Source organism: Nerophis lumbriciformis, linkage group LG26 (genome assembly GCF_033978685.3).
Source record: "Nerophis lumbriciformis linkage group LG26, RoL_Nlum_v2.1, whole genome shotgun sequence".
Taxonomy (NCBI): domain Eukaryota; kingdom Metazoa; phylum Chordata; class Actinopteri; order Syngnathiformes; family Syngnathidae; genus Nerophis; species Nerophis lumbriciformis.
This window is the reverse complement of record NC_084573.2, coordinates 5,777,550-5,799,469: the sequence shown is the minus strand read 5'-3', so window position 1 is coordinate 5,799,469 and position 21,920 is coordinate 5,777,550. Positions and strand designations below refer to the sequence as shown.

The 21,920-nt window shown below is 42.8% G+C and overlaps 2 protein-coding genes across 3 annotated transcripts in view; one reads left to right on the top strand and one right to left on the bottom strand.

The window, feature by feature from the left end:
• The window catches only part of LOC133624001 (uncharacterized), a 270,822-nt gene extending 249,636 nt beyond the window's left edge, over positions 1-21,186 (top strand). Inside the window, exons 1-2 of one of the 2 annotated variants that reach the window (XM_072916173.1) lie at positions 13,033-13,428; positions 18,874-21,186. In XM_072916173.1, coding sequence (XP_072772274.1) covers positions 13,305-13,428; positions 18,874-20,513 — 1,764 coding nt within the window. In that variant the 5' untranslated portion in view covers positions 13,033-13,304 and the 3' untranslated portion in view covers positions 20,514-21,186. Of the gene's footprint in view, positions 1-13,032; positions 13,429-18,873 lie in introns of those variants that run through there. The other variant, XM_072916174.1, reaches the window with a different exon arrangement.
• LOC133623968 (uncharacterized) overlaps positions 1-21,920 on the bottom strand; it is a 289,936-nt gene that overhangs the window by 53,035 nt on the left and 214,981 nt on the right. The gene's annotated exons all lie outside the window — the stretch shown is intronic.

The window sequence follows — 21,920 nt, the reverse complement described above, 5'->3', positions numbered from 1 at the left end:
TCGATACAAATACACGTACTGTTACACCCCTATTATTTGGATTATTGTTTCTCAGCTGATTGTAAATGTTGCAGTTTATAAATACAGGTAAAAAAAAAACAAAACAAAAAACGTAGCTTGTGCGCATGCGCATAGCACAGATCCAACGAATCGATGACTAAATTAATCGCCAACTATCTTTATAATCGATTTTAATCGATTAGTTGTTGCAGCCCTAATATATATATATATATATATATATATATATATATACATATATCAAAATCAAGTACCTACTGTACTGTTTACTTGTTGAAATACCCCTTTTAGAGCTAAAAACTACCCAAATGGCCTTTTTGCTGCTGCCAAAAATTGATTACAGATAATATTAACAATAATAACAAAATGTCAAAGCATTTCTCTAAAAAACAATATTATACACTCCGAAAATGTAAACGATAGCAAGAATATAGCTACAAATTTCAGAAAATTTCACTAGCAAACACTTTGTTTAAAAGGTTTTTACTGTACCAAAATTCTAAAGAAAAATCACTGATAAACACTGGAAAACTGCCACTGAATGTCTTAGTGTGATGTCATTCTGTGACAGACAAATGGTACACAGTTTCCACATGGTGAGGACATTGATGGTCTGACTCACTGTCTTACGGATGACCTCAACTTCAGCGTAGACGTGACCTGCCCTGCTAAGACTGTTCGGTGCTACCCTAATAACAAACCCTGGGTAACACAGGAGGTTAAAGGGGAACATTATCACAATTTCAGAAGGGTTAAAACCATTAAAAATCAGTTCCCAGTGGCTTATTTTATTTTTCGAAGTTTTTTTCAAAATTTTACCCATCACGCAATATCCCTAAAAAAAGCTTCAAAGTGCCTGATTTTAACCATCGTTATATACACCCGTCCATTTTCCTGTGACGTCACATAGTGATGCCAACACAAACAAACATGGCGGAAAGAACAGCAAGCTATAGCGACATTAGCTCGGATTCAGACTCGGATTTCAGCGGCTCAAGCGATTCAACAGATTACGCATGTATTGAAACGGATGGTTGTAGTGTGGAGGCAGGTAGCGAAAACCAAATTGAAGAAGAAACTGAAGCTATTGAGCCATATCGGTTTGAACCGTATGCAAGCGAAACCGACGAAAACGACACGACAGCCAGCGACACGGGAGAAAGCGAGGACGAATTTGGCGATCGCCTTCTAACCAACGATTGGTATGTGTTTGTTTGGCATTAAAGGAAACTAACAACTATGAACTAGGTTTACAGCATATGAAATACATTTGGCAACAACATGCACTTTGAGAGTGCAGACAGCCCAGTTTTCATCAATTAATATATTCTGTAGACATACCCTCATCCGCGCTCTTTTCCTGAAAGCTGATCTGTCCAGTTTTGGAGTTGATGTCAGCAGGCCAGGGAAGCTAGGGTCGATATTCTTCTCTTGATCATCTTCGGTGGCATAAGGGACGGTGTGAGCCAAGACATCCAGGGGGTTTAGCTCGCTCGTCTGCGGGAACAAACTGCCGCCATTGCTTGCCGTGCTAGCGAGGTCCTTTGTCCCTGAATTGCTCACACACTCCGGCAGATTCAATGGGGGTCTGGCGGCAGATTTCTTTGACTTTATGGTTGGAAATGCATCTGCTTTGAGTGTCGCAGGATATCCACACATTCTTGCCATCTCTGTCGTAGCATAGCTTTCGTCGGTAAAGTGTGCGGAACAAACGTCCAATTTCTTGCCACTTTGGCATCTTTGGGCCACTGGTGCAACTTGAATCCGTCCCTGTTGGTGTTGTTACACCCTCCGACAACACACCGACGAGGCATGATGTCTCCAAGGTACGGAAGACAGTCGAAAAAACGGAAAATAACAGAGCTGATTTGATTCGGTGTTTGTTATGTGTTTGAGAAAATGGCGGATTGCTTCCCGTTGTGACGTCATCGCTCCGAGAGCGAATAATAGAAAGGCGTTTAATTCGCCAAAATTCACCCATTTAGAGTTCGGAAATCGGTTAAAAAAATATATGGTCTTTTTTTCTGCAACATCAAGGTATATATTGACGCTTACATAGGTCTGGTGATAATGTTCCCCTTTAAAGCTGTCCTCAACAAGAAGAAAGCTGCCTTCAGGAGTGGAGACAGGGAGGCAATGAGAGCAGCACAGCGGGAGGTGAAAGGACGCGTGAGGAAGGCTAAGGACAGCTACAGGAAGAAGCTGGAGCAGAACAACATGAGGGAGGTCTGGGAAGGTGTGAAAACCATCACAGGCCACAAGACAAAGACCAGAGCAGTAGGGGGGACAATAGAGAGGGCCGATGAGATGAATAACTTCTTCAACCGGTTCACCCCCCACTCCTCATCGCAGCCACACCCTCTTCTTCTCCCCTCAACACACCTCCCCCCCAGCCATGGCTGCACTCTCCTACTCCTCCTCCACATCTACGCAGACATTAGTCATCTCTGTGGACCAGGTCAGAGGTCAACTGAGGAAGTTGCATCCTAGAAACTATCTGGTGCGCACGAGATACATATCTAAAACATTTTTGTACCCATGTCCCTTTAGGGCAGGGGTCGGCAACCTTTACCACTCAAAGAGCCATTTTGACCAGTTTCACAAATGAAAGAAAACAATGGGAGTCACAAAACTCTTTTGAAGTTTAAAATGAAATAACACTGCATACAAAGTTTTTTTTTGCTTTGTGCTATGTATAAACCAGACACGCGGCCCGCACCTTAATATAAAAATGTAATGTTAGTGCGTCCCGCAAGTTTTATATGAATGGCGCTTGACAGTGTCATACTTGCCAACCCTCACGATTTTTCATGGAGACTACAAATTTCAGGGCAACTATTCTCTCAAACTCCTGCTGATTTTCACCCGAACAATAATATTAAGGGCATGCTGTGATGGTACAGCATTTAGCGCCCTCTACAAGCTCTACAAACAGCGTGCCGGCTCAGCCACACGTTGAATGAGGCTTCTGCTTGCACACGTACGTAACCGCAAGGCATACTTGGTCAACAGCCATACAGGTTACACTGGCGGTGGCCGTATAAAACAACTTTAACACTCTTACTAATATGCGCCACACTGTGAACCAAAACCAAACAAGAATGACAAACACATTTCGGGAGAACATCTGCACCGTAACACAACAGAGTGTCCGCCCTGAGATCGGTAGGTTGTGAGTTCAAACCCCGGCCGAGTCATACCAAAGACTATAAAAAATGGGACCCATTACTCCCTGCTTGGCACTCAGCATCAAGGGTTGGAATTGGGGGTTAAATCACCAAAAATGATTCCCGGGCGCGGCACCGCTGCTGCCCACTGCTCCCCTCACCTCCCAGGGGGTGAACAAGGGGATGGATCAAATGCAGAGGACAAATTTCGCTGGTACTTTAACTTTAACTTAACATAAACACAACAGAACAAATACCCAGAATCCCATGCAGCTCTAACTCTTCCGGGCTACATTATACACCCCCCGCCCCCTACCACCAAACCCTGCCCACCTCAACCGATGCATGGAGGGGGCGGGGGGTTGATGTGTGGGTGAGCAGGGTTGAGGGGGCAGGGTTTGGTGGTAGCGGGGTGTAAAATGTAGCCCGGAAGAGTTAAGGCTGCATGGGATTCTGGGTATTTCTTCTGTTGTGTTTATGTTGTCTTGAAAAAAAAACATTAAACAAACACATTTCGGGAGAAATGTGTTTGTCATTCTTGTTTGGTTTTGGTTCACAGTGTGGCGCATATTAGTAAAAGTGTTAAAGTTGTTTTATACGGCCACCGTCAGTGTAACCTGTATGGCTGTTGACCAAGTATGCCTTGCTGTTACGTACATGTGCAAGCAGAAGCCTCATTCAACGTGTGGCTGGGCCGGCACGCTGTTTGTAGAGGTTGTAGAGGGCGCTAAATGCTGTACCATCACATCACGTCCTTAATATTATGGTTAAGGTGAAATTCGGAGAATATTTGCCTCGGGGAGAGGCACTGAAATCCGGAAGTCTCCCGGGAAAATCGGGAGGTCGGCAAGTATGCAGCTGAGCCGCATCAGAGTGATCAAAGAGCCGCGGGTTGCCGACCCCTGACCTAGTAGTACGCCAAATATTATTTCATTATTTAAATACAGTGTTTTATTTTCCTACATGCAAACACAGTGTTACTGTTCAAACTGTGTGTAATGTTACAGTAACTAAAAATATTAAATATACTTGTTAAATAACGTGTCTTCCTTGTTTTTAATGAATAATCAAGGCCTACTATGCTACTGTATTTTAAAGATGTTCATGATGGTGGTACTTGGAAGTCCAAGTATTTTCTGAGGTGGTACTTGGTGCTAAAAGTTTGACAACTACTGACGTAGTGACATTGTAAACTACATTGGCAGACACCATTTTGTTATACCCAAACGGCGTCTGCTCATACATCGCGCTTCCAACGAGATCACGTTTTTCCCCCCCCGAGTTAGAAAGTTCCAGAACTGTTCACGTTATACCATCTCATCTCATTGTGGATCATGTGAATGTTTGAAGTGGAACTAAATGTGATCTCTGAAAGGGGTACACATTATTTCCAAAGCAGGGCCCCCATCCACATATACAATACTAGTACATATCTGATGAAAAACAACATTATTTTTGTTATTTTAATTATAAGTGTGCCAAATCACCTATATTTGAACATTATCTAATGGAAATGACTGCTGTCTGATAATCACATTAGTAACACAATAACAATCATGTCTAACACGTCATGTTCATGTTAATGATGAAATATAAAGTTAGTAAACATGTGAGAGTAAGAAGTAAACAAACCTGTTCTGCGTAACACAACTTGATGCTTCTTGAAAACAGGAGGATGAATAAAGTGTAGTTAGTAGCGATGTGAGGAGATGTGCCGAGGCTTAGAAGCGTGTGTGGAGTCAAGGAGGACTTTGCTGCAAAGCGCATATCCTCCACGCATGCGTCACTTAGGGGCGGGGCCAAAGAGTCATAGTGATGGGCAAGCCATGAACGATTCATTCTAAATGTATGTTTTCATGGTGTCTATGTAGTGAGTCTTATTCTGCGTTGTGTACTTTTTTTTAAATAAAAGACACTTCACCATGCCGTCGGTTCAGTATTTATTGGAAACCTGTGTTGGAAACACGAAACACACACACACACAGGTCTCAACTTTCTGGCGGAGTGATATCTGCTCCTGTGTGATGCAAACACCATGCGTAAATACTACCAAACAATTCACACAGTCGACGCTCTACGTCTAAATAACCGAAATTGTGCATACAAATGACTCAAAACAACACATCACTTGTACCCACAACAATATTGGGTTAACTTTTCAAGTATCTAGGAACGTTTAGGAAGAATATTTACAATATGAAGAAACACGGAGCAGTGAAGAACTATTACCTTCTCATTCAAAAGTCCGAAGGAAGAGGAAGTAAAGCGATCGAAAAAACAGCAAAGACACTTCCCGCACCGGACATCTGGTTCTTCAAAATAAAAGCGTTACTTCAAAATAAATATAACACCCTGTCTAGTTCATAATATAGCGCAACAACATCACACTATTACATCTACACAAAAAAGCACGGCAACAAATGATCCATCCATCCATTTATTTACTGCGTGTCCCTTTCAGGGTCGCGGGGGGGTGCTGGATCCTATCTCAGCTGCATTCGGGCGGAAGGCGGTGTACACCCTGGACAAGTCGCCATCTCATCGCAGGGCCAACACAGATAGACAGACAAGTATATAAACTGTATTTGACTTTAAATCAGATAAATATCATTCAACAACAACACAATTTGCAGACTATAATTACTGGTTTGCTGGTTTTACTGGTGTAAAATTCTGCATCCGAGAGATCACAACCATTGCAGCCATGCGTCCAAAACGTAACATCATCTTGCAGGGACATAAGGACAAGCAAAAGTAGAGTGTCTGTTGTTTTACAATGTAATAATCTATTTAATAACAAATGTTCAGAGAATGGAGTATTTATTGGAGGCCTCAAAAGACAAAGGCCGTCTGTTTACAGGAGAGTGTCGGTGAGGCACACACCTTTTATCTTAGCTCAGGAATGCATGGGGGAAGGGTTGGAGACAAGCGGGAAACTCTTAGTTAGGAAAAGTGTAGCTGCTGACAGAAGCACATTGTATATATGTTATATCATTCATAGTTGGTTAGAGTAAATAAATACAATGTATAAATATAAGTTCATATTTACATATAATGTGATTAAAAATGTATTTCCTTTGGTTAATTCATGCAAGTATATGTTGACTTTATTTTTGTTACAAAACCCATGTCAATTGGAGGGGAACATGTTTTTTGTTCCGGTTTGGTCACATTGTTGGGGGGACGATTGATATGTGACGGAATAAGGGAAGCAGCATGAGACAGCAAGCATTCGATGTGAGAGGTTAATGGAGTCTCGGCTTGAAAATAAACTTTATTCCCTCGGAGTTTGTGAGGCCAGTGAGGTATGATTCTTTCTGATAATGTATGTGACATCAATGTGTTTTCTTTTATTTGATGTCAGACTAATTGTAAGTTCTGTTTTTCTTATTTATTAGTTCTGACGGCATTATTTTGGCATTATTTTGGCATCGTGGTTAACGAGAAGAAGGCGTGGCTGAAATAAATGTCTGTGTGAGAAAAACTAACAACTTGAGCCTTGATTAAGACTTCGGAGTGTCATGTCTGTGTAATCATGTTTTGTTTTAGTCATGTTCGGTTTTGTTTTTGGACTTTTTGTGCACTTTTGTTTGTTTGTCACCATAGCAACCATTAGTTTTCACCTGTCACGTCACGCACCTGTTTCACGTTCGGACTCACACACACCTGTCACCAATCATGTCACTGTTATTTAAGCCTACCTTTGTTCATCACTCGTTCTGCCTGCGTTGTTTTGATGTCACCCCGGTTTATGTCTTGCTCTGACCAAGTAAGTTTCCCTGTCCATGCCATAGCTTCTGCTAAAGATTAGCCTCACTTGCGTTTTAGGCACGCTTGCCTTTTTGTTGCTGTTGTTGTATTGTTTATGTTTGTGGTAGTGCGTGATTTATGTTAATAAATCCTAGCCTACCTTCACGCTGTTGTCCGGAGCCGTCTCTTTGCATTGGAAGAACACCCCCCCACGTGACACGGAGGGAGTAACAAAAAGTAAACACACTCTAAGTAAGGCGAGACATTAGTCTGAATATGATGCATCTAGCAAAGTGAGACAGGCAGAAGAAACAAAACAATACAGCATGAACATGTCAGACAAAAGACTTGAAGATGAATCTTTAACCAAAACAACTACCACAAAAATGTCATCATCAGTAAGCCAACCTTTTGTCCAGGAATCACAGGATATAGATTCACAATACAAGCACCATGTTTGCACCAAAACACACACACACACACACACACACACACACACACACACACACACACACACACACACACACACACACACACACACACACACACGCAGTCTGACTTTTGACCCACTCTTGTGAATGACGCTTAAAGTTCTTCAGATTTTTGAAGCGTAAGCTTAAAGGGGAACATTATCACCAGACCTATGTAAGCGTCAATATATACCTTGATGTTGCAGAAAAAAGACCATATATTTTTTTAACCGATTTCCGAACTCTAATTGGGTGAATTTTGGCGAATTAAACGCCTTTCTAATATTCGCTTTCGGAGGCATAAGGGACGGTGTGAGCCAAGACATCCAGGGGGTTTAGCTCGCTCGTCTGTGGGAACAAACTGCCGCCATTGCTTGCCGTGCTACCGAGGTCCTTTGTCCCTGAATTGCTCACACACTCCGGCAGATTCAATGGGGTTCTGGCGGCAGATTTCTTTGACTTTATCGTTGGAAATGCATCTGCTTTGAGTGTCGCAGGATATCCACACATTCTTGCCATCTCTGTCGTAGCATAGCTTTCGTCGGTAAAGTGTGCGGAACAAACGTCCAATTTCTTGCCACTTTCGCATCTTTGGGCCACTGGTGCAACTTGAATTCGTCCCTGTTGGTGTTGTTACACCCTCCGACAACACACCGACGAGGCATGATGTCTCCAAGGTACGGAAAACAGTCGAAAAAACGGAAAATAACAGAGCTGATTTGACTCGGTGTTTGAGAAAATGGCGGATTGCTTCCCGATGCTCCGAGAGCGAATAATAGAAAGGCGTTTAATTCGCCAAAATTCACCCAATTAGAGTTCGGAAATCGGTTAAAAAAATATATGGTCTTTTTTCTGCAACATCAAGGTATATATTGACGCTTACATAGGTCTGGTGATAATGTTCCCCTTTAAGATCTCTTATTTGGGAACATTTCAGCTTCACTGTGCGATACAACAATGGAGGACGAGAGGCGGACAAAGCGAAAGTGGTTTGCCGACATTGTTCAGCAGCAGTAGGGTATGCTTCGGACAAAACGTCAAACATGCTAACCCATTTGAAGCGGCACCTCCCCCAAGTGAACATCGCTTCAGCGAAGAGAAAGACGAGCGTGGTGCAAACACCGCATTCAAGCAGCCTCTCCTCGGCGAGTCAGGCAGGGCTAAAGCAATAACGAATGTTTTTATAGCAGCAGATTTAAGACCATATTGCATTAGAAACTAGATTTTGAGCCACTTCTATGGTGGAAGAACAATGAGCCCATACATATATCCTCTTACTGCCAAGTTAGCCAGGCACTACCTCGCCATACCTGCTACCACCGTGCCCAGTGAAAGGGTATTTCCCACAGCTGGAGACATTGTAACTGCAAGCAGGTCTGCTCTTTCTGCAGACAATGTGGATAAACTGATTTGTCTGGCAAAAAACATGAAAATTGAGTGAAAGTCACCAGGGTTAAAGGGGAACATTATCACCAGACCTATGTAAGCGTCAATATATACCTTGATGTTGCAGAAAAAAGACCATATATTTTTTTAACCCATTTCCGAACTCTAAATGGGTGAATTTTGGCGAATTAAACGCCTTTCTAATATTCGCTCTCGGAGCGATGACGTCACAACGTGACGTCACATCGGGAAGCAATCCGCCATTTTCTCAAACACCGAGTCAAATCAGCTCTGTTATTTTCCGTTTTTTTCGACTGTTTTCCGTACCTTGGAGACATCATGCCTCGTCGGTGTGTTGTCGGAGGGTGTAACAACACCAACAGGGACGGATTCAAGTTGCACCAGTGGCCCAAAGATGCGAAAGTGGCAAGAAATTGGACGTTTGTTCCGCACACTTTACCGACTGTTAGAATAATTATGTGTATATTATCACACTAACTTTAGTATGCTTAAAGTCCGTTGCTTTAGTTATTTAGCTATTGTGCTCAAGTTGGACTTTTTCTAAGGTGAGCAAGGACAAATACTTCTTGTCTGAGGGGTGGCCTCAGCTGTAGATGTTATCTTTGTTTGAGCCCACCAACAGCCAAGGACTTCAACCGACTTCAGCGAATATGGGATGACGGCATGCGGACGAGGCAGAGACTTCAAGGACCTCAACAAGATAAGATTCCAACACGCAGACGAAGCGGTGACGGGGCGAAAGCACAAGGCCCCCAGAACATTCTGTCACGTATCGCGCGTCCTGGACCTGCTTTGCATAAAATATGTGACCACTCATTTTAGAGGCGGCCTTAGTATTGTTGACTGTGGAACTCCTGAATAAAAAGAGGGACGCAAGAGCTGGACCTTAGAGCGTAGGGCGAGACTGTGACTAAGGGTCCGGCTCCATGCGTTCTCCTCATGAGCTAAATTGAACTCTGTCTCTGATTGATTCCTTGCTTCTTGTCTGATTAATAGATGTCATCAGTGTTTGAACCTGACACCGACGAAAGCTATGCTACGACAGAGATGGCAAGAATGTGTGGATATCCTGCGACACTCAAAGCAGATGCACTTCCAACGATAAAGTCAAAGAAATCTGCCGCCAGACCCCCATTGAATCTGCCGGAGTGTGTGAGCAATTCAGGGACAAAGGACCTCGCTAGCACGGCAAGCAATGGCGGCAGTTTGTTAACCGCAGACGAGCGAGCTAAACCCCCTGGATGTCTTGGCTCACACCGTCCCTTATGCCACCGAAGATGATCAAGAGAAGAATATCGACCCTAGCTTCCCTGGCCTGCTGACATCAACTCCAAAACTGGACGGATCAGCTTTCAGGAAAAGAGCGCGGATGAGGGTATGTCTACAGAATATATTAATTGATGAAAATTGGGCTGTCTGCACTCTCAAAGTGCATGTTGTTGCCAAATGTATTTCATATGCTGTAAACCTAGTTCATAGTTGTTAGTTTCCTTTAATGCCAAACAAACACATACCAATCGTTGGTTAGAAGGCGATCGCCGAATTCGTCCTCGCTTTCTCCCGTGTCGCTGGCTGTCGTGTCGTTTTCGTCGGTTTCGCTTGCATACGGTTCAAACCGATATGGCTCAATAGCTTCAGTTTCTTCTTCAATTTCGTTTTCGCTACCTGCCTCCACACTACAACCATCCGTTTCAATACATGCGTAATCTGTTGAATCGCTTAAGCCGCTGAAATCCGAGTCTGAATCCGAGCTAATGTCGCTATACCTTGCCGTTCTTTCTGCCATGTTTGTTTGTGTTGGCATCACTATGTGACGTCACAGGAAAATGGACGGGTGGTTATAACGATGGTTAAAATCAGGCACTTTGAAGCTTTTTTAGGGATATTGCGTGATGGGTAAAATTTTGAAAAAAACTTTGAAAAATATAATAATCCACTGGGAACTGATTTTTAATGGTTTTTACAATTCTGAAATTGTGATAATGTTCCCCTTTAAACATCAAAAGCTTGGGAGAATAGCGTCTTTTGTTTAACGTCCAACCCCCTGAAGTCCTCACGCAATTACGGAAAATAAAGAACTATACATTCAGAAAACATATTTAAACTCGGAAAAAACTCTGTTAAAGCACAGTCTTCTGAGGTATTCCTCTAATATAGAACAATCATTCTATTCTAAGAGACCACAGTTTGTAGGGTCAATGTGCACAATTAAGTAACTTAATTGCTTAGACAGCAATTGTCATGTCTGTGTAATCATGTTTTTGTTTTAAGTCATGTTTTTGTTTAGTTATAGGAATCTTTGGTTTCTGGCTTTTCACTCCCTTGTCTTGTTTGCATGATTATCCATTAGTTTCACCTGTTCCACGTTTGGACTCATTGTGCACTCTTGATTTTCACCATAGCAACCCATTAGTTTTCACCTGTCACGTCACGCACCTGTTTCACGTCTTTAGTCACGCACCTGTTTTCGTTAATCATGTCTGTAGTATTTAAGTTCAGTGTTTTTCACTTTGTCTTTCTGACGACCTCACACCACATTTATGCTCTGTCCATTCCTCTAAGATCCTGCTTCATGTCCCTTGTCAAAGTAAGTTTTGGTTCCATGTTTATAGTCTTTTTGTTTTTCGTAGTTTGTTCTCCGCCACTGTGCGCGCTTTCATTTATTCCTTTTTTTTTGATAATAATAAATCATGTACCTTAATTCCCGTCTCGCCCGTGCCAACTTTCCGTTGCATCCTGGAAAAGCTCACACCCCGGACCAAGTCCTGACAGCAATTTGTTTGTATAAATTTAGATTGGGGTATGTTGTTTCTTTATGGGCAAAGATGTTAAGGTCTCTTGTTTTCATGTTAGCATTTCAGCTTCGAAAAATAATATAAGCCACTGGGAACTGATTTTTAATGGTTTCAACCCTTCTGAAATTGTGATAATGTTCCCCTTTAAAATATTTCAAGGTATTAGTTATTTTTGAGCACATTTGACAATTCCGTGATAATTTATGATAACCGTGATATTTTCGTCCCAATAACTGTGATATGATTTTATTTTATTTTTTAACGTTTCTAATTCACTTAAACTTGTTGCTATGCCTCCATGTTTGTTTTGTGTTCTAACATTAGGGAAATTCTGTATTGTTTATTATTGTTGTTTGGCACAGTTTATTCCCAACACGCTTAACGTTTTATTGAAGTACATCACAGATTAACACTTGGACATGTCCGAGAAGGAGTAGGAAGAAGCAAAGCTAATTTACTGTTTTTGACCAAATTGCAAGATTTTGTGTCATTCCCTCCCCTTGCGACAGACCCATGATGAGCTGACATGGGCTACATTCCATATGTTAATGTGCATGGTGTGGTCCATCATCCAGTGTAGTAATCTGGCCCATAATATTTCGGGGTAGATGTAAAAAAAACTAAAACAATAAAAAAGTTATGTCCTTTATCCACTGCACGACAATAGGAAAATTCAATAAAACATAAAGGAATGCTGAATAAATGTAGAATGTATTTTAATTCATATGTTGAGAGAGTAAATGGAGTACAAGGGTTGGGAGGAATCCAACAGTTGTGTTTATTGTGCAGAAAACCTTTTTTTCAAGGAGTAGTGGATGCCCCAGTTGTATGATGTTCTCTGAGGAGGCTTACTGCGCCAACCCCTGATCTATATGTGTGTGTTCTGGTGCAAACATGGTGCTTGTATTGTGAATCTGTATCCTGAGATTCCTGGACAAAAGGTTTACTTTTGTTTGTCCTTATGTCCCTGCAAGATGATGTTACGTTTTGGACGCATGGCTGCAATGGTTGTGAGCTCTCGGATGCAGAATTTTACACCAGTAAAACCAGCAAACCAGTAATTATAGTCTGCAAATTGTGTTGTTGTTGAATGATATTTATCTGATTTAAAGTCAAATACAGTTTATATACTTGTCTGTCTATCTGTGTTGGCCCCGCGATGAGGTGGCGACTTGTCCAGGGTGTACACCGCCTTCCGCCCGAATGCAGCTGAGATAGGCTCCAGCACCCCCCGCGACACCGAAAGGGACACGCGGTAAATAAATGGATGGATGGATCATTTGTTGCCGTGCTTTTTTGTGTAGACACCATGAAAACATACATTTAGAAGGAATCGTTCATGACTTGCCCATCGCTATGACTCTTTGGCCCCGCCCCTAAGGACGCATGCGTGGAGGATATGCGCTTTGCAGCAAAGTCCTCCTTCACTCCACACACGCTTCTAAGCCTCGGCACATCTCCTCACATCGCTACTAACTACACTTTATTCATCCTCCGTGTCAGGATGAACTCCACTCGTCTCAGTCAACTTTGGACATTATTAGGCCCGCTTAGCTTGCTACTTGTTTTAGCGCGCTAGTTAGCTTAGCATGCTAGTTAGCTTAGCTTGTTAGCTGCTAACCAAGAGACGCGGATTTGATCAACACATCGCTTAGTTAAGATCAAGTGTGAGTGTAAAGTGTTGTGAGTGTGTGAAAATGTGCGAAAGAACGATGGCAGAGTACAAAGAAGAACTTTCTCGAACAAAAGAAGAGAATAAGAGACTAGGTCAACTACTGGACGCTGTTTTCAAGAAACCTCAAGTTGTGTTACACGGAACAGGTTTGTTTACTTCTTACTCTCACATCTTTACTAACTTTATATTTCATTATTAACATGAACATGACGTGTTAGGTTAATTTTGATTAATATGTGTACTCAGACACATGATTGTAACAAACAGTTCAGGGTGTCCCAAGTTACCTCAGAGTATTATGTAAGGAGGAGGAGTTTTGTCCCTCCAGAGTTGCCGTAGGGCTCTGACGTAAGATGTCTATGAGTGTGGGTTGTTGTAGATCAGGGGTCGGCAACCCGCGGCTCTGGAGCCGCATGCGGCTCTTTGATCACTCTGATGCGGCTCAGCTGCATACTTGCCGACCTCCCGATTTTCCCGGGAGACTTCCGGATTTCAGTGCCTCTCCCCGGGGCAAATATTCTCCGAATTTCACCTTAACAATAATATTAAGGGCGTGTCGTGATGGTACAGCATTTAGCGCCCTCTACAACCTCTACAAACAGCGTGCCGGCCCAGCCACACGTTGTATGAGGCTTCTGCTTGCACACATATGTACAGTAACAGCAAGGCATACTTGGTCAACAGCCATACAGGTCACACTGACGGCGGACGTATAAAACAACTTTAACACTCTTACTAATAATGTGCCACACTGTGAACCAAAACCAAACAAGAATGACAAACACATTTCGGGAGAAATGTGTTTGTTTAATGTGTTTTTTTAATACAACATAAACACAACAGAACAAATACCCAGAATCCCATGCAGCCTTAACTCTTCCGGGCTACATTATACCCCCCCCCGCTACCACCAAACCCTGCCCCCCCAACCCTGCTCACCCACACATCAATCCCCCCGCCCCCTCCGTGCATCGGTTGAGGTGGGCGGGGTTTGGTGGTAGGGTGGGGTGTGTGTATAATGTAGCCCGGAAGAGTTAGTGCTGCATGGGATTCTGGGTATTTGTTCTGTTGTGTTTATGTTAGTTAAGTTAAAGTACCAGTGAAATTTGTCCTCTGCATTTGACCCATCCCCTTGTTCACCCCCTGGGAGGTGAGGGGAGCAGTGGGCAGCAGCGGTGCCGCGCCCAGGAATCATTTTTGGTGATTTAACCCCCAATTCCAACCCTTGATGCTGGGTGCCAAGCAGGGAGGTAATGGGTCCCATTTTTATAGTCTTTGGTATGACTCTGCCGGGGTTGGAACTCAAGGCGGACACTCTGTTGTGTTACGGTGCAGATGTTCTCCCGAAATGTGTTTGTCATTCTTGTTTGGATTTGGTTCACAGTGTGGCGCATATTAGTAAGAGTGTTAAAGTTGTTTTATACAGCCACCGTCCGTGTAACCTGTATGGCTGTTGACCAAGTATGCCTTGCTGTTACGTGCGTGTGCAAGCAGTGGTAGGGGGGGTATATAATGTAGCCCGGAAGAGTTAGGAATACAAGGGATTCTGGGTTTTTGTTCTGTTGTGTTTATGTTGTGTTACGGTGCAGATGTTCTCCCGAAATGTGTTTGTCATTCTTGTTTGGTGTGGGTTCACAGTGTGGCGCATATTAGTAAGAGTGTTAAAGTTGTTTATATCACCACCCTCAGTGTGACCTGTATGGCTGTTGACCAAATATGCCTTGCAGTCACTCACGTGTGTATGCAGAAGCCAAATGCAACATGTGACTGGGCCGTCACGCAGACAGTGTGGTGGTAAAGCGGACACTGAAGGCAGTGCCATCACGGCACGTCCTCAATATTGTTGTCCTGTTGAAAATTGGAGAAAGGTTGGCAACGACAGTGAAACCTGGAGAGGCGTGATTGGGAAGAATGGCCGCCCGGATCTGAACCCGAGTGGTGTTTTGTTATTGGACTTTTGTGCTCGTCACAGATTGTCCATAACAAACACCATGTTCAAACATAAGGGTGTCCATATGTGCACTTGGCACCAGGACACCCTAGGCCGCAGTTCCATGATCGACTTTGTAGTTGTGTCATCGGATTTGCGGCCTCATGTTTTGGACACTCGGGTGAAGAGAGGGGCGGAGCTTTCTACCAATCACCACCTGGTGGTGAGTTGGCTGCGATGGTGGGGGAGGATGCCGGACAGACCTGGCAGACCCAAACGCATTGTGAGGGTCTGCTGGGAACGCCTAGCAGAGTCTCCTGTCAGAGAGAGTTTCAATTCCCACCTCCGGAAGAACTTTGAACATGTCACGAGGGAGAGGCTGGATATTGAGTCCGAGTGGACCATGTTCCGCACCTCTATTGTCGAGGCGGCTGATTGGAGCTGTGGCCGCAAGGTAGTTGGTGCCTGTCGTGGCGGTAATCCTAAAACCCGTTGGTGGACACCGGCGGTGAGGGATGCCGTCAAGCTGAAGAAGGACTCCTATCGGGTTCTTTTGGCTCATAGGACTCCAGAGGCAGCGGACAGGTACCGACAGGCCAAGCGGTGTGCGGCTTCAGCGGTCGCTGAGGCAAAAACTCGGACATGGGAGGGTTCGGGGAAGCCATGGAAAACGACTTCCAGACGGCTTCGAAGCGATTCTGGACCACCATCCACCGCCTCAGGAAGGTGAAGCAGTGCACTGTCAACACCGTGTATGGTGCGGATGGTGTTCTGCTGACCTCGACTGCGGATGTTGTGGATCGGTGGAGGGAATACTTCGAAGACCTCCTCAATCCCACCAACACGTCTTCCTATGAGGAGGCAGTGTCTGGGGAATTCTGTGGGCTCTCCTATTTCTGGAGCTGAGGTTGCTGAGGTAGTTAAAAAGCTCCTCTGTGGCAAGGCCCCGGGGGTGGATGAGATCCGCCCGGAGTTCCTTAAGGCTCTGGATGCTGTGGGGCTGTCTTGGTTGACAAGACTCTGCAGCATCGCGTGGACATCGGGGGCGGTACCTCTGGATTGGTAGACCAGGGTGGTGGTTCCTCTCTTTAAGAAGGGGAACTGGAGGGTGTGTTCCAACTATCGTGGGATCACACTCCTCAACCTTCCCGGTAAGGTCTATTCAGGTGTACTGGAGAGGAGGCTATGCCGGATAGTCGAACCTTGGATTCAGGAGGAACAGTGTGGTTTTTGTCCTGGTCGTGGAACTGTGGACCAGCTCTATACTCTCGGCAGGGTCCTTGAGGGTGCATGGGAGTTTGCCCAACCAGTCTACATGTGCTTTGTGGACTTGGAGAAGGCATTCGACCGTGTCCCTCGGGAGGTCCTGTGGGGAGTGCTCAGAGAGTATGGGGTATCGGACTGTCTGATTGTGGCTGTCCGCTTCCTGTATGATCAGTGTCAGAGCTTGGTCCGCATTGCCGGCAGTAAGTCGGACACGTTTCCAGTGAGGGTTGGACTCCGCCAAGGCTGCACTTTTGTCACCGATTCTGTTCATAACTTTTATGGACAGAATTTCTAGGCGCAGTCAAGGCGTTGAGGGGATCCGGTTTGGTGGCTGCAGGATTAGGTCTCTGCTTTTTGCAGATGACGTGGTCCTGATGGCTTCATCTGGCCAGGATCTTCAGCTCTCACTGGATCGGTTCGCAGCCGAGTGTGAAGTGAATGGGATGGGAATCAGCACCTCCAAGTCCGAGTCCATGGTTCTTGCCCGGAAAAGTGGAGGAGTTCAAGTACCTCGGAGTCTTGTTCACGAGTGAGGGAAGAGTGGATCGTGAGATCGACAGGCGGATCGGTGCGGCGTCTTCAGTAATGCGGACGCTGTATCGATCCGTTGTGGTGAAGAAGGAGCTGAGCCGGAAGGCAAAGCTCTCAATTTACCGGTCAATCTACGTTCCCATCCTCACCTATGGTCATGAGCTTTGGGTTATGACCAAAAGGACAAGATCACGGGTACAAGCGGCCGAAATGAGTTTCCTCCGCCGGGTGGCGGGGCTCTCCCTTAGAGATAGGGTGAGAAGCTCTGCCATCCGGGAGGAGTTCAGAGTAAAGCCGCTGCTCCTCCACATCGAGAGGAGCCAGATGAGGTGGTTCGGGCATCTGGTCAGGATGCCACCTGAACGCCTCCCGAGGGAGGTGTTTAGAGCACGTTTAACCGGTAGGAGGCCACGGGGAAGACCCAGGAATATATATTTCATGGCATAATATGTCATGTCAAACATATAACACCTTTGTGACATGAAAAAAACACAATTAAATCATGGCGTTTACTTTTTGATATTAATATAAAACTCAAAGCAGTTTGGCTAATGAAGATGAAGTCTAATAAACAAGCTTTGTTCTTCTCCAACAACGCCTCCTTGTAGTTCAGTGCAACAGTTTGGCCAACAAAAATAAAGACTAGTGACACCTCTCACATCGAATACACAATCTTCACAGCCAGCGTTCAATTCAATGAGATGACAAAACATTTGAGCTAGTATTGATGTTAATTGAACACTGATACAGTTTGCAGTTAAATAAAGGAGAAGTGAACATCCCAGTAAAAAAAAAAAACTTTATAAACAAGTTGTGACAACGTTCACGACACATCACCTGCTGCATGAATGGCCTTCCCAAAGTCGTGTGGACAATGCTGAAGAAACAAGTCTATGTCAGAAAACCAACAAATTTAGCTGAACCGCACCAATTTTGTCAAGAGGAGTGGTCAAAAATTCAATCAGAAGCTTGTGGATGGCTACCAAAAGCGCCTTATTGCAGGTAAACTTGCCAAGGGACATGTAAGCAAATATTAACATTGCTGTATGTATACTTTTGACCCAGCACATTTTCAGTAGACCCATAATAAATTTATAAAAGAAGCAAACTTCATGAATGTTTTTAGTGACCAACAAGTATGTGCTCCAATCACTCTATCACACAAAAATAAGAGTTGTAGAAATGATTGGAAACTCAAGACAGCCATGACATGATGTTCTTTACAAGTGTACGTAAACTTTTGATCGTGACAGTATATATGCATGTGTATATGTATATACGTATATCCATCCATCCATTTTCTACCGCTTATCCCTTTCGGAGTGGCGGGGGTACTGGAGCCTATCTCAGCTACAATCGAGTGGAAGGCGGGGTATGTATATATATATATATATATATATATATATATATATATATATATATAGACTGTATATTTATGTATATATGTTCAGTTTAACAGTCCAGTTGTGATTGATTGAATGCCCTGAGAATTATACTGGACATTCTTTTGTAATTGCCACAAAATAACGTGTAGTATTTTGTTAATTTCTTTCCAAAAATATTTTTATTTTATAGATATTTTCAAAGCAGAATATTGTCCTTAGGGCCCTCTGGCACCTCATGGAGGACCCGTAAAATCTGTGCCTCTTAAGACCTCACTGTTGGCTTTGTACACTCATGTTACTTCTCAACTAGTCTAAGTTGATGCTAATCGACCTGTTTCTTCTCCTTTTTACTGAATGTGAAAGCAAAAGTGAGTCCACAAATAACCAAATCGTAAAAGCAGAATAGAAAATGAAATCTGAATTGGTAAAATCTTATCTATTTCGATCCCAGCATGTGTTTGTCTTCTTGTGTCCTGCAGACGTCTGTGAAAAATATCGTCCACCTGAGCAGCAGGAGGGGTCCTCCAGTATGGAGCAGAAGAGGTCACAGCACTTCCACGTGAAAGAAGAGGAGCCACAGCCCCCCCACTTTAAAGATGAAGAAAAAGAGCGGCTGTCCCACGACTTCATAGAGGAAGACAAGAGACACCTCATCAGTGTGAAGAGTGAAGATGATGAGGTCAAAGGTGAGAGTGAACAGAAGTGGAGCTTCAGGATGCGGACGGAGGAGCCACAGCCCTCCCACATTAAGAAAGAAGAGAAATACCCACTGATCCCCCATTTTAAAAAGGAAGCAGAGGACCCACTGACACCCCATTTTAAAGAGGATGCGGTGGATCCACTGACCCCTCACATTAAAGAGGAAGAGGAGGAACACAGCATCAGTCAGCAGGGAGAGCATCTTGAAGGACTGGAGGAGGTTGATGTCACCAAGATGCCAGTGACTGGTGTCCCTGTGAAGAGTGAAGGTGATGAGGTCAAAGGTGAGAGTGAGGAGAAGAGAGAGGCGGAGCCTCCAAGCAGCAGCTCAACTCAACACATGACAACAGAAGCTGATGGAGACCACTGTGGAGGATCACAAGCAGACAAGCTCTTAGCTCCACTATCAGATAGTGAGGACACAACGTCACACTCTCCTGACACTGATGATGAAGACTCTAAAGATGATAAGACATGTCACACTGACAACACACACGTCACATGTTCTATCTGTGACAAAACTTTTAAATCTAGTAATTTGAAAAGACACATGAGAACACACACTGGAGAAAAACCTTTTTCCTGCTCAGAATGTGGAAAAAGTTTTGTAACAAATACACATTTGAAAATACACATGACAACACACACTGGTGAAAAACCCTTTTCCTGCTCAGAATGTGGTAAAAGTTTTGCAACAAATCAAAGGTTAAAAATACACACAAGAACACACACTGGTGAAAAACCTTTTTCCTGCTCAGAATGTGGTAAAAGTTTTGTAACAAATCAAAGTTTAAAAATACACATGAGTACACACACTGGTGAAAAACCCTTTTCCTGCTCAGAATGTGGTAAAAGTTTTGCACTAAGTCGCAATTTAAGAGAACACATGAGAATACACACTGGAGAAAAACCTTTTTCGTGTTCAGTCTGCAATAAATATTTTACTCTCAGGCCCAATTTAAAAGAACACATGAGAATACACACTGGAGACAAACCTTTTTCCTGCTCAGAATGTGGTAAAAGTTTTGTAAAAAATGTAAGTTTAAAAGTACACATGAGAACACACACTGGAGAAAAACCTTTTTCCTGCTCAGAATGTGGTAAAAGTTTTGTAAAAAATGTGTTAAAAGAACACATGAGAATACACACTGGAGAAAAACCTTTTTCGTGTTCAGTCTGCAATAAATATTTTACTCTCAGGCCCAATTTAAAAGCACACATGAGAACACACACTGGAGACAAACCTTTTTCCTGCTCAGAATGTGGTAAAAGTTTTGTAAGAAATGTAAGTTTAAAAGTACACATGAGAACACACACAGGAGAGAAAGTGTTGAGTTGCAGTGTGTGTGGTGAAAGATTCTCCTATAAGTACCAGTGTAAGAAACACAAGTGTGCTGGTGAGAACAGCAGCAGCAAATGAAGATGCAGGATTTGAAATAAAATTTCTAACAACATCAGCACATATAACATGTGTGACATCATTGTTGTGTGTGTAACACAATCTTGTTATTATGCTTATAACATATATAGAGTAAATACTTCAGATTAGTGCTTTTATTTCAGTCAAGTACATGAGTTAATATACACATTTGTGTACTTTAAAATGAACAGAACAATTTGGCTGAAAATGTGAGAATAAACAGTACATAAAATATGTTACATACAATAAACATTTTAAGTGTAGATATTCATAATTCACTTTTTTACTTATTCATAATAGTGTTTTATGTATGTTTTTTTAAATAATGAAGTGTTACATATTTTATTTTCTAATTCTAGATGATTCCATAGATGAACTCCTTTATATGATATACATATTTGTTTTACATGTGTTCATACCTTTGCTTTTGAGTACACATAAATCCCTCTTAGTTCATATTTACTGGTTCACATCTGAAACATCTTCTGGACCACTTCTGGAAGCATATTATTATTTACTTTATACATCATTTGAGCAGTTGTCCTTTATACAATTTTAAAATGTGTGACTTTATGAATCATTAGTTGGGTCTCTATAATCCATTCTATTAATTGTCTTTATTACTCTCTTGTGTAATATGAATATTGTTGTGTGATTGTTTTATATGTATGTCCCCAGAATTGTATGCAATAAACAATGTATGCTTCAACTATTGGGTACAATAAATGTTAATATTTGTGGGTAGGTATTTTGTTCTATTTATTATCGCAGTCAATCTTTAAATGTTTTCTTTATATGACTTACATGTAGTTTCCAGCTTACTTCATCATCTAGAGCAGGGGTGTCAAACTCAAATACAGAGTGGGCCAAAATTTAAAACTGAACAAAGCCGTGGGCCAAGGTTGAACAAATTAACCTTTTAATAGGGACCCAAACAAGTTTTGCATTAAATATTGAACAAGCAAGGCTTATATAACTTTATAGTGACATGCAAAATCGAGTTTCAAATAATAATAATAATAATTAAAAAATATCAATGGCATATCAAATACAATTTAAATAAAAATTGAATGCCTCTTTTCTATTTGCAGCCTTCTGAGGTAAACATCAACATTAATTTTTTCCACAGGCTAATAAATTTGAAAATAAAATAATGAATAAACCAACCATTCAGGACTTTAAACTGCTCAGTTTGCAACACACTGATCTAATCTGATGTGCCCAAGCCAGACACCTGCCATCTTTTCTTGGATGCTAGTTCATTAACGTCGGGGCTCAGGCTTTGAGCTGAGGCAACCTTCATTATCGAACGAAGGTGTTCATCAGTCATTATATCTCGTATTCCACAGTCTTGGGGGCGTGTCTTACAGGCACTGCTTTTAACGTCCTCTACGAGCTGACATCACA